This window comes from Canis lupus, chromosome 1, assembly GCF_011100685.1.
Source record: "Canis lupus familiaris isolate Mischka breed German Shepherd chromosome 1, alternate assembly UU_Cfam_GSD_1.0, whole genome shotgun sequence".
In the NCBI taxonomy this organism is placed as follows: domain Eukaryota; kingdom Metazoa; phylum Chordata; class Mammalia; order Carnivora; family Canidae; genus Canis; species Canis lupus.
Genome location: NC_049222.1, coordinates 52499616 through 52512702, shown reverse-complemented (window position 1 = coordinate 52512702; position 13087 = coordinate 52499616). Strand labels below are relative to the sequence as shown.

Below are 13087 nucleotides of genomic sequence, written 5' to 3'. Positions count from 1 at the left end.
CTCCCCTCAAATCTTTCACATACTGGGCGGGCGACTGAGTAACATGCATTAACTTGTATTCTGAGGGAGGAGCTGATCTTACAAGACACTTGACTAAATGACCATGAAGGAAAATAAGGCACTTTCTTTTCTTTAGACTTATTCCAATACTTAAAAAATAAAAAAGAAAGACAAAAAGGCTCTTTTGGTCTTTTGTTTCTTGACAACCACCAGAAAAAATCATTTAATGAAATAAAGGGTTTCTTTGTTCTTTTTCTTTTTTTTTTTATAACACTTGAAAGTATAAAATGCTACATTTCCAAAAATATATATATTTTTTCTGCACCAGCACCCTTGTATAGTAAAAGTATCTACTTTTTGTTCATTTGTTTCAATGCACTAACACTTTATCTACAATTTCATTACATGTATACAGCAAATAGGCAAGCATGGCTTTTACATCCTTAATGATTTTTTTTTCTATACAGGGAGGTTTAAAAAAAATATTTGAACAGTTTGCCCAGTAATGTGACACATAATGCATGTACCTTGTTCTCATATATTTTTTAAAGGAGGTTGTAAAATAAAGGTTCAGTAATTTTAACTCAGATATTTATCTTTTTAAAAATAGTGTTGCAGTTTTGTTCTTTGCATTACTTCTCAAAATTCCTTGTTTTATCTCTCATGGCACACTTCTAATACTTCAAATTTTGGCAGGCAATATAAAAAAGGCTGCAACTTCTGCCCTTTGAGGGCACTGTAGTGACTAAAGAGCGTATCAAATTTTGAATACTTTTTGAAATCACTTCACCAATGACATCCCTGACCAAAGGTTCATGCATGATGCATCATCACACAGTACATTCAGAGAGCTGTGACTCGCTATGAGAAGAAGGTTCCTAGAAGTCTCTCACAGTAACTGCCTCTGTCACTGAGTAGTTAAGGGCCATCTGTCTCCCCTTCTGAAGTGAGGCCTTCTTACCGTTCGCTTAGGGTAGGACATGAAAAGATGATCAGTGCTGTGGGATGAATTGGGCCTTATTGCTTTACTACTATTCAGTGCAGGTTCTAGAATCACTTTCACCCAAACAGAAAGAAAAACCAAAAGCTGAGTTGGAGGACAACAATTTCTTTGTCTTTTGTTTGGTTAGATGGTAAGACGAACGGACAAGTGCCTCAGCTCGCTGCACTGACGACAGGCAAGCAAAGGCGATTACCAGTTAACTGATCAGCAGGCAGGCATGGTCAGGTCATCATTGGGTGAAGAGTTCAGAGGTCAGAAGGTCATAGGTTAGTTGCCGGTGGCGGCTGGGTGGTTAGAAACAAAAAACAAAACAAAACAAAAAAAAAAAAAAAAAAAGAAAAGAAAAGATAGAGAAGAGATTAGTTTCAGCTAGTGACGGCTTAATGACAACATGAAAAACTAATCACAACTAATAAAAAAAAAAGCATGTTTAATTCTGACAAACTGATTGACACCATCTACAGAATACAATAAAAATCATGACAGTTTCATATCATGATTTGAACAAATGAAGAAGAGCCCACTCCCACAAAAAAAAACAAAAAACAAAAAACAAAAAAAAACTGGTTAACAAGAAAAAATAGAAATAAAATACAACTAACAACTAATAGTTAGTAGCAGTCAATGAAGGAAATTGGAGAACAACAACAATGAATAGGTTTGATATACAGAATTCTGGAACAGTCAGTGCAGTTATCAGTGTCTGACTGCTATTAAGCATTAGTATTCTCTCAGATGCAAGCATTAAAGCAACTATTAATGATGGATGTGATTATTAATAACTGATGATTAACAGAAATGAATCTAAAGAAATTTAAATTTCTGTGAACAATTTGGTTCAACATAAACTCTGGGCCAAACAAGGTTTCTTTTGTTCAATAAATGTTTATTGCTTTTTCAATTATTCTATTTACAAACAACATGGAATTTCTTGGCCTTATGATACAAAGCAATACTAAACTGTAGTCTAGCAGTGTAGGCAACATCATGGGAACCAGAAAAAGGCCAGGCCTTCTGCGCTAGCCAACACTTTCCAGTTGAAAATACTATTTTACACATATAGAACACTTATAAAATGCACTTGCATGTAAACACTGTAAAATCCTGCCATTTAAAATTCTATACTCAAAAAGCTCTAAGTACATCAAAAAATAGAAGAAATTTCTAATTGATACCAATAAGGCATTTTAAAACTACAAACAGCTTTCTTTATTCAATTTCAAAGCTAATACTCTGCAAATACAATAAAATCTGACATTTCATATACATTCCTGCTTTATATTTTATATTTTAAAAGAAGCCACCTGTAAATACTATTTTCTTTTGCAAAACAACAAACAGAACAAAAAAAAATTAAAAAATTACAGTAAAACATAAAGTAGTTCTCAAGTGGAAAGTTATCGTCCCCAGTGTCCTTGAGTTGTTCCTTCCTTATAATCAACCTCTGTCACATTCTGCTTCACCAAACTTGGTCCACTTAACAGTAGTATGATTTTTAAGACTCATTCAACAGCTTAATTATTTCTGCTATATTCTGAGGTTTGATAGAATTTTCTGTACTGTTGGCATTGTGACTAAGGCAGAGGAGATGTGAATGAAAACTATTCAGTGCAAAGGTAGATTCCATGCCACTTCATAAATCATAACCCAGTAGGTATAATGTTCACAGAGTTATTTTAAATGAACTATATAATGGACTGGTTTACTTTCATATAACAAAAATGCTTTCTAGAGTCTATCATTTAGGATAGTTTATAAATACTACAAAAATACTGTATCTTCAATGTGACCAAATCCTCCCTGAATTTTTAAAAAATAAGTGGAATTTTATTTAAAATAAAAACTGCTATTCCAAAATTAAAGAAGAAAATAAATATTTAACACGATGTAGTCATACCACTTCACAGGAAGTACTCCCGAAATACAGAATCTTAAAGCATTTTTGATATTACTTAAATTTTTGATTAAAATTGTATTAAGTTTCTTATACAAATTAGGTAAATGATGGTTTTTATAAAATCAGTACTCAGAAAAATTCTGATTATGCTTTTTTTGTGTGTGGAATATATAAACAATGCAAACTACCACTTATATATATATACCAGTACACCTAGAACACATCCTCTGCCAAGTCCTGGCCTCCTACAGTACACACAGGTGTGTCAACCGTGCAAAATCACTTAATAGTTCATCACAACTAAAAAGTCAGTTGGTCTTTTACAGGCTTCAAATTCAGTTTTGAAATAGATGTAGAAGTGGGTTTATTTTTAGTAAAGAACTAGATATATTTGTCAACCATGCAGTACTCTAAATACTTATAAAAGATTACATGGTTATATGTCCAAGGGCTGAGTTTCCTTGCATTAAATGGATGCTTATATTATTCTTCCCTTCAAAAATAAAAAAAAAAAAAACCTCAAAACTAGAGAAAACAGTAGTATCATAAAATAATTTAAATGAAGGACTTCAGACATCTCTCTTAGACCCAATGAGTGCATACAGTGATAGTAACAGCAGTATACAAGTATTCTGTTCTTTAAAGAAAATAAAAAAGGTAGCATTTCGGTTTGCTGACATTGCATTTTGAATAAAAGTGACAAGACTACTCAAAAACACATATAACTACAAAAGAGCCATGCATGGAATGTGTTGTTATTTCCAAACACCATAAAATCTCTCTAATATTTTCAACTATCTCAAGGCACTGCAGCATTGAGTAGCCAATTATTATTGCTTTAAAACAAAATTATGAAAAATCTCCTAAAAGGGGCAGGAAGGGAAAGGTTAATAGAAGAAAATCTACTTTAAAATACTCTTTCAAACTATTTCAGACATTAACAATGTAAAAAAAAAAAAAGCTTCAAATTATTCATGGAATTATCTGATTTCCTTAAATCTAAAGTGACTTAAAAAAATCACCTCCTTCACTAGGAGACATGTTCTGCAAGAAGGTGATGCATACACTTGTATAGGACACACCTACAAGGTGCATTATTGTCACAGATCATCACTGAGCTTGGGGCCTATTATTTTGTGCACTGAATAATCACAAGTAACATATGCATTAGTTACATGTCTTCGATTCAAGGCTCTTTAATTATGTATGATGCTAAATAAATATCATCACCGTCTTTGGAAAGTATTTTATTCTGATGTGGACAACAGCTGTGTCCAGTATTTATTTACCATCAGTGTTCAGGAGAACCATGAGAAGCAGGTAGGTCGTTCATAAGTTCATAGAAGATGGAGGACAGGAGTGTAAATTCCATCACTTTTCCCACTAATTATTAGAGACTTCAATCAATTTAATTATTAAGTAATAAATGTGCCGTAATAAAAGCTTGATAAAAATCTTTTTCTACCTTGCTTTGGATTCTTACCCTGTGATGACAAACTTAGAAAGCAATTCAATGTCAATAAACCGAAAATATCACTCCTCAAAAACATAAATAATTTATAAAAGGGTCCAAGGGCATATATAGGACACAAATCACAAATGTTGAAAAGGAGAAAAATGAAGACTTATTTTCCAGTCACAGGTTAGTCAAAGAGGAAATATTCAAAGCTGGATTCATGTCTCCACAGAACATTAAGAGATAGTTTACCTTCAGATAATGTATTTTAGCAGCAAATGACAAAAATCAAAGGATCCATTTTGGCAAGAGAATGTAAGAATAAAAGGGAATTGATTTTCTCATTTATATTTTAAAAAAATCCAACTGCATCAAGTTATCTTCACAGTCCTTACTTTGTTGATTTCAGCTAAGTACTTGACATGTATAACCTCATGTTTACACAGTGGCTCAAATATCTTATTAAAAAGGAAAATGGAAACTAAATCTTCAGTTTTCTCCACAAGGACACAGGAGGCATATATTCCTTTACTTCTCTCATTAAAGCACCATCCGCTTAGTTCATTTTGCAAAACCAACCCAATTTTTCAGAACAATTAAAAGGTAAATTTTAGCAAAAATTATGACTGAAAAATAATTAAGGCAATATCACAATTTACTAGCTCCCCAAATGGACTAATTTATGTTTTAGTAGGAATAAATCACAGTACATACTAATATAGGATTTAATAAGTTAAAATATGAAGGGAGCAAAACAAAAACAAAAACAAAAACAGGCAGGAGGAGGGGGAGAAAAGAAAAGAAAAGGAAAAAGATAGATAAGGAAAGAAAAGAAAAATCCCAACCCTTAAATCTGTCAATTATGACAAATTTAGAAAAAGAAAAGAAATGGTGTGCAGGTAAGCAGTTATATTTTTCCATCAGGTGTGGTGTTGCAAATTTTATGGACACCAAACGCATTTCTTATAAACAAGAACTGCAGAACTAAACTAACCTCGGTCTGCGGTCACAATCCTTTGGTAAGGATGGACACGCATATCGTGCCTTCGAACTTTAGTAGCCACCGCACCTAGTTAAATTGCAATTACCAAGACAAAGTTAGAAACATTCACAAGGGAAAAGAAAACAAACATTAACAGCAGGTTTATCAAAATGGATTTCAAATGTTCATTTACTACAAAAGTTTCATTTTAAGAAACACGTTAAGGCACAGTAGTTTTAAAATTAACCATAGTATGTTGTGTATATATGCGTCTATTAATATTGCATTCATTTCAAACATCTTGGCCTTAACCTATTTTATCCATTCATTCACAATCCCAAGTTACAGTATTTCATGAATTCTATTAGATCCAAACATATTTAAGCTTTACTAGTCACATATTCACTGAAGTGCCTTTCTTGCAGCAGGACCACTTAAATAATGCCATGTTTAATACTGACAATTATTTGCTAACCTTAAGACCACTTCCAGAGTTTATCACTTAAAAAGGTTTAAAAGCAATTCTTAAAGCCTACAGATTGTGGTTTTAAACTTTGAGTCAATAAGTATGAACTGCAATGAATTAGGTGATTAGTAAAGCAAACAGTATAGTACACTTAGCAGTCAGTATACTACTATACACTCCTTTATAAATTACCGTTACTTTGTAAGATTACAGACTAAACCAAATTAATAACATACTTTTACTTTCTATCAGTGTGCAAAAAGTGCAAGTAAGTCACTGACTGCTAGGCTAAGCTTTCCCCCCCACCCCACCCCCGGAGGCTGCTGAGACTAAGCATTTGTTAAATTCAGATCTGATGAGGGTTCAGTTAAGACCGTTCTTGAATTCTTAGCCTTTCGTTGGGAAAGCCATACCTAAAGATAAAAGGAAGGGAATTAAAAATTAGTCATCAATGAAGATTTGATGCTAATACCAATCTCCTCACTACCACCAACACACATGTCTGCATCTGTTTTGAAGGGCACTGCTTATTTTAAAATAATATGATGTGAGACTTGATATATATCATGCATGTTATCTGTGTGCAAATTTATTATAACTTAGGAATTTGAAATAATTTTTTCAGTTCTCTAAGTGCTCAATGTCACGTTTTACTGCTTAGGTGGCAAAGCGAGAAACAGGATTGATAATGGATTTTGATCATTTAGTACTATTATTCATTTTATGAATGCCAATTAGGTATCTGTATATATTTTGCTTTTAATTTGTCAGTCTAATAATTATTACAAATAAAAATTTCCCAACACAACAAAAAACACATTGCTTAAAATGAGAAACTGCAGTGCCTCTTGCTGTTTCTAAGCAGTAAACTGGTCCATCACCCCTTTTTTCATTTTAGATAAACTAATCTTATACAAGTAGAATTCCACGAGGCAAAATCAGCGAGATCTTGCATTGAGAGTGCTGGAACAGCAGCTGGTGGCTAAGAGTGCCAGCCCTGCAGGAAGCAACCAACTCCTCGAACAGACGCTGTGCGTGCAGCAGAGAGGAGCTCTGGGGAAAGGAGCAGGCATGGGGCCACAAGACAGAGCGTTAACAGAAAGGAAGACGTAAACAGGTTACAGGTTACAGGTTATTTTAAAAATGCTTCAAGAAATGTGCAACAGAAACAAGCTTCTCATAAACAATTCTATAAATTCTGACTTATGATACTTTATACAATGATTTAGAGATAAAACGGAAAACATGTACAATAAAATGTATTTGCTCATGAAACAAAAGGCACCTGAGTGCATGCACACACACAGATAACATACAGAGCATTGTGGCTTTCTTTAATTGAACAATGAATTTTCAAGTTTAAATCTTAGTGTCCGGGTTCATTAAAGACTTTCAAATTTTTATAGATCAGTATTAATGCTGGAAAAAAAAAACCTTAAAAGATCAAAGTCCTAAGAGTCAACAGCATGCATGCAGCACCAAGGTCATATACAATTCAAGGAAAAAAAGTATTCATATTCTGTCTGGTAAAACAAAGGGGCAGCACGGAAACAGTTTGTCCCACATTGACTGGTCGTGTTATAACAGCTGCTGTATTCTAGTCCTTCATCCAGCAAGTCAATGGGCTGAAATATCAGGCATGACTGGCATTTCAATCCACTCTATAAAAAAAAGGCATCAGTAATGTCTTTTTCAAGCACACCACTTTTTGTTCATGTAAAACCAAGCGTTCATACTATGATCTTAATTTTTGCCTCAAAGGTGATTCTAAAACAGTGACTTGGTATTTACTTATCAATTCCATACTGTACTACTGAAATTAGGAATTTCTTTTATGTTTGACATTAACTAATAACTTCAAGAGAGAAAAACTGAGAAGCTGAAGAATCCAACTAATTTACCTGGTCTCTTTCATATTTACGTGATCACAAATATTAGAAAACACACAGACAATAACAGCAGTTATAAAAAAGATCTCAAAATATTTCCACACAGAAATTTAAAATTTAGATGACAACCAACTAATTCCCTGAGACGAAAGGAATCTAACTGTGGGCAGTGGAGCAAATGGAGGGGATAGGCCAAACTCAGAACGACCTCAGTGATGTCAAAAGTGAAAAGTACTTTCCGTTTAAGTGTTCATAGCTGATTTACTCAAAGTGAATCTGAGTTACCAAAGAGAATCTGAGCACACCTAAGGTGCAATTCTTTAAAAAGGGAGCCATTAAGAGAGGCTGAAATAAAACAAACTTTAGGCTTCTGTCTTCCTAATGGAAACTTGTCTTGCCTCTCCAAAACGGATATAATCATTTCAAAGTCTGAAGCACAGAAGTCATGAAGAAATAAACTGCCAGCCACACAGGGAGAACAACTTACCTAATACACCACTAGGTTCAATAGGATACTCAAGGATGGATGTCGCTGGTGCCAACGTGTAGGGGTACTCATAGGGTGTGTAGATCAAACCAGCTTCGGGCCCCGGAGGAACTATTGCAGCAGTCGGGTGAGGAGTTCCGTTTGGCATGACAGCGGTCTGTATTTGTCTGATCAAAGGCATTATGGTAGGGCCAGCTGGCGTAGGAGTACGCAGGGCAGCTGGTGGGAGAACAGGCGCAGGCCCAGTGATAATCCTTGGAGCAGCCTGGGCTGTTGCTGCAAGAGAAAAGGCAAGGGCTGCTACAGTAAGCAAAGAAATGTAGGAGAAGTGTAGAGACAGCAGTATAAAATATGGAAAATGAGAGGGAAGTAGGAAAAAGAAAGGAGAAGCAGGAAAGAAGAAAAATAAAAGGAAATCATTAGTACATGCGCTGATCACACAAAATGCCAAAGCACACTGATCAAATGCAAACAGCTTCCCCTTTCCCAGTGTGATTAAGAATAAATGTGCAAAAATTAACAAGCCACTGTAAAAAAAAAAAAAAAAAAGAATGAGACCATTAAAATAGGTTATATTTAGTTCATGTATTTGATATATCTGTGTTTTTAAGATCTCCTGAGACTAAAGGTACATGCAAAAGCACATGGAAATACTCGCATTAAAAGAAGTTAAAAAATTTTGGAATTGGGAGTCCATAGAAATACAGCTTTGGTATATTTCTAAAGAAAAACTTAAGTTTCAAATGAAAAAAAAGAATAATTTTTACTGTATTAAGTTAGCCAACGACTAGTTTTATTTATATAAACTTCTTGCATCTGTATGAACTTCATACAAAAAACAATATAAAAAATGTCCCATTCCTAAGCATAAGACTATTAATGATATACTCATTCTCATGAATAAATTAAAGCCAAATATTTGTAAAGTAACCACTTCTGAATCTAGTAAATTGCCTCTATTTTGGACACCTATTCTATTTCTTGGGACGCCTGGGTGGCTTAGCGGTTAAGCGTCTGCCTTCGGCTCAGGGCATGATCCTGGAGGCCCGGGATGGAGTCCCACATTGCGCTCCCTGCATGGAGCCTGCTTCTCCCTCTGCCTATGTCTCTGCCTCTCTCTCTCTCTGTGTCTCTCATGAATAAATAAATAAAATCTTAAAAAAAAAATTCTAGTTCTTAAAAAAACAAAACAAAACAAAAAACTAGTAATTTAAATAATTACGTTCATTAAAAGAACTGTAAACCTTCAACTGCCTCAAAAAATAAAAAAAGCAATCCTCTTCAAGTTTAGGAAGCGTCCACAGATATATCTAAAGGAAAAATGGGATTAAAACAGTATCATCTACTGCTCTCTGTGAATTCAGCTCATATACAAAATCAACAGAGAAAAATACCGGAGGGGAACATTAGCAAGCATGGTGAGAGGACAGAATTCGACAAAAGGGTCACTGCTTTCATATACATTCCAAATCAGCTTTTAAAAAAAAAAGTCTAAAAATTATTTTCTCTTTTGCATAAATATAACAATAAGCTCGAAGCCTTAAATCTGTAGTTAAAAGAATAGGAAATTTCCCGAAACTTTTAAATTTAGAAGTTGAAATATCATTGAAATAATAAAAGTTTATAAACTCCAAACTTAGACATGCTGGCATCAAATAAAGGAGACTGTCCCCAATTCATGAAAGCAGTAAAAATGGGACTGTGAGTCCCTTATTAAGTGATAATTATTTCGACTCTTCACATAGTGTGAAGCTCGTGTGCTGCACTGCCAACAGGAGAAAAGGTTTGTGGACAAAATAATTGATTCAGCTGTAACCATGGACCTCAGTCTCATTCTTACGTGATTTAATGTTGGCATCTCTGTAGGTGCCATTCAGAATTGCAAGCTCCATCAGCTGCATCTTCTTCAGGCTGTCTTCTCCCTCTGCCTATACATGGAAAACACAAGAGTAGTAGTAAGCACTTAAGATGGTCTGTACACATCACAGCCATATGTACTCACCAGCCTTAAAATAGGGATTATGGGACTATAGCCACCTGCTTCAATTGTGGGGGGAGGAGGAAGGAAAGATTAGGGAACCAAAAGGTGCTGACGTACTGATACAAAGGATACTCTCTCAACATGTAGCCACTAGCTACATTTCTGTTTGGAAATTTTTTATGTAAACTACACTGATTTATTAAAGTTCCCCCAAAAGCTGTGCTAAATGGAATAAATATTAGTTAAGATTAAATATAGTACATTTATTCTCTTTAGGATCTATCATTTTGTAGAAGATTCAAAAACTCAATGTGATCATTAAAGGGGGGGGGGGGGAACAACCCACAAAAAACCAAGCAACCTCCCTCACTCTGCCACCAAACTGGTATTTTAAACATATAACATGATGGTGGTATTCATATGTGAGAATTCTGTTTAATTTTCCAAAATGGAAAATTTAATAAAATTATAATCATAAGAATTTCTAAAATTTGAATATTTATTCTGCTCTTTTATGCCAACATTCCTCCCTTCCTCAGTTAGTAAATACTACCATTCTAAAGCAAATCTACCTTTAGGGCCAAGTTAGAATGGTAGAATGGTAGTATTACCACTGTCCAAGCCACAAGGCATTCAAAAGTGAAAGCTCTTAATAACTATGCAACGGTGACAGGCTTAAAAAACCTGGATTGTCTCTGACCATTCCATTTACCTTGGATTTGCTCTACCCTTTCCATTTACTGTTGTCACATCACTCTTCTTCTAGTCATTATTGGTGTATTACCAAAACTACTACAATATTATGTTAATAGTATCTGTTCTCCAATCTGTACAATGACAAGATTAATTGTATAAAACATAACTTTTTTTCTTAATGTTCCTTCAGATTTTCATGTCTTAAAACCCTTCACAGTTTCTTACTATCTAAAAATATAAACCATTTAAGCTATCTGTGAATCTGGGCCCAAATTATCTTCTCAAGTTAAAGCAATTAATCTTCTGTTATGTTTTACACATATCTTATGCTATAAATCAAATCAAACCACTCCCTGTTACGCATCTCTGTGCATATTCCTATCCACCCCTCCATCTTGAATGCTCCTCTGCACTCCATTCTACCCTCTTTCTAAATCCTACCTAATCTCTGCAAACTCCAATCTAAATGCTACCTTCTCGAAGGTCCATCCTTAGATTATACTGTTTCTACCTTGATTTATAGTTTCATGTATACTAACACTACCAAAGTAAGCTCCTTGAGAATAGTCTATTTCTTATTTATAATTGCTTATATTCCCATTCACCCTGTCCCAAAAGTTATCTTTGCTAGGACTTTTAAATCATTGTTAAGAAAAATCCTTAACTTTATCTACAAACCTTAAATCTCTAAATCCTAGAGGATAAGCATCAGCTACAGCAAAAGAAAGTAGTAGATAATGGTCCATCTTACCAAGGTTCATGCCTGAAGATGGCTGTAGAAATCGAATTATGTGCTACTAACTTATTTTATGCATTATCTAATCCTCAGTACTTAATATTTAAAAACAAAGTAACCCAATGACACTTTTTTTCTGGCCTGATTCAGAAAGGAGCAGGATCAGATGACAAGCTTCTCTGTCCTTCCTTTCTACCGCAACTGTTAATGATACACAAAACTCTGTCTTTGGTACTACACCAACAAAAAGGGCACTATAATTTATAGTTAAACACAACTGCTAAATTGGGTTTTATTAAACTAAATTCTCAGTAGAGAATTAAAAGATGAGTCAAAACACCACGAAGACAAAGTGTAAGGTGTCACACTGCCAACTTTTCAAAAACCCATGTTGTAGGAGAAAACAGAGAAGATACCTGAATGCTTATGGAATTGTATTCCTTGACCCCTATGAATTTGTGCAAAGATGACAGAGAATAAAGTGAGTAGAATTTCTTTGAAAGCTGTAGCAATTACTAGTTAATGATAAAAATAAGCATCAGCAACAAAAGGGACACATTAGCAACCCATTACACCTAACCCAAACTCCTTAAACTTGTTCCCTGAAAACTAGTGATACTAAAAACTCATCAAGTCATTCCAAACTTAAATCTATATATAATAACAGAATACCAGAAGTCTATAAATTATACTCTAAAGAAAAAGCAATAGGTCTACCTTCAGTCACTTTCAACAGTAAAACAGTGGTACATGTTTGAAAACGTCATCAAGTAAGAGTTAGAAATAAAGATGGAAGAAGTGATGGGACATGCTGTAGAGGGAAGAAGTACTGGATGGAGCGCGTTTTACCCGACTATTCCTTTTGGATAACAATATAACCACACTCTTTAGCTAGGGATGCAGTGTTAAACCCAGGAGAGAGCCAAAGAAAAAGATGATGGAAGAAATACATATGCGCACATCAGGGTTCATGAATGTATGTGTGCCTTTAACAGGGTGCAGGATTTTGAAAAAGAGGTGTGGTGTCATCAGCAGCGACCTCCCCCTACCCTGCCCAAGGGCAGAATAAAACCCAGGGCAGCACAGCTTTCACGCAGCAGCAGCAGCAGCAGCAGCAGCAGCAGCGGAGTATGCCACAATGCCATTGCTGGAGGGCACGGGGATTCACAAATTATGAACTACAGTATGCACACTGGATTACATCACATTATGGCAGGCCACACTAACACCTCCTAGCACAGAATTGAGCTGGCAAAGCTGGAATTAAAACCTGGCGGTCTCATCCAGAATAAGCTTCACTCTGGCATCTTCAGCACTTTCCCCACCTCACCCACCATTCTGTACTCACAGAGCATGATGCTGTCTGTGTCTCAAGAGTTTACAGAGTTCATATAGAATTATTCTAACACAGAAGTGGTTTATTCAACCTTCTTTTCCTGTTTCTGTCAATGAAACTTGACATTATATACCTGCCTGAATGCTGAAGGTATATGC

General features: G+C 35.0%; 1 protein-coding gene across 1 annotated transcript in view; it reads right to left on the bottom strand.

The window, feature by feature from the left end:
- Positions 1–1167: 1167 nt before the first annotated feature.
- QKI (QKI, KH domain containing RNA binding) overlaps positions 1168–13087 on the bottom strand; it is a 155180-nt gene continuing 143260 nt past the window's right edge. Inside the window, 4 exon segments of the mRNA NM_001003021.2 lie at positions 1168–1287; positions 5351–5425; positions 8181–8480; positions 10021–10108. Coding sequence (NP_001003021.1) covers positions 1271–1287; positions 5351–5425; positions 8181–8480; positions 10021–10108 — 480 coding nt within the window. The 3' untranslated portion in view covers positions 1168–1270.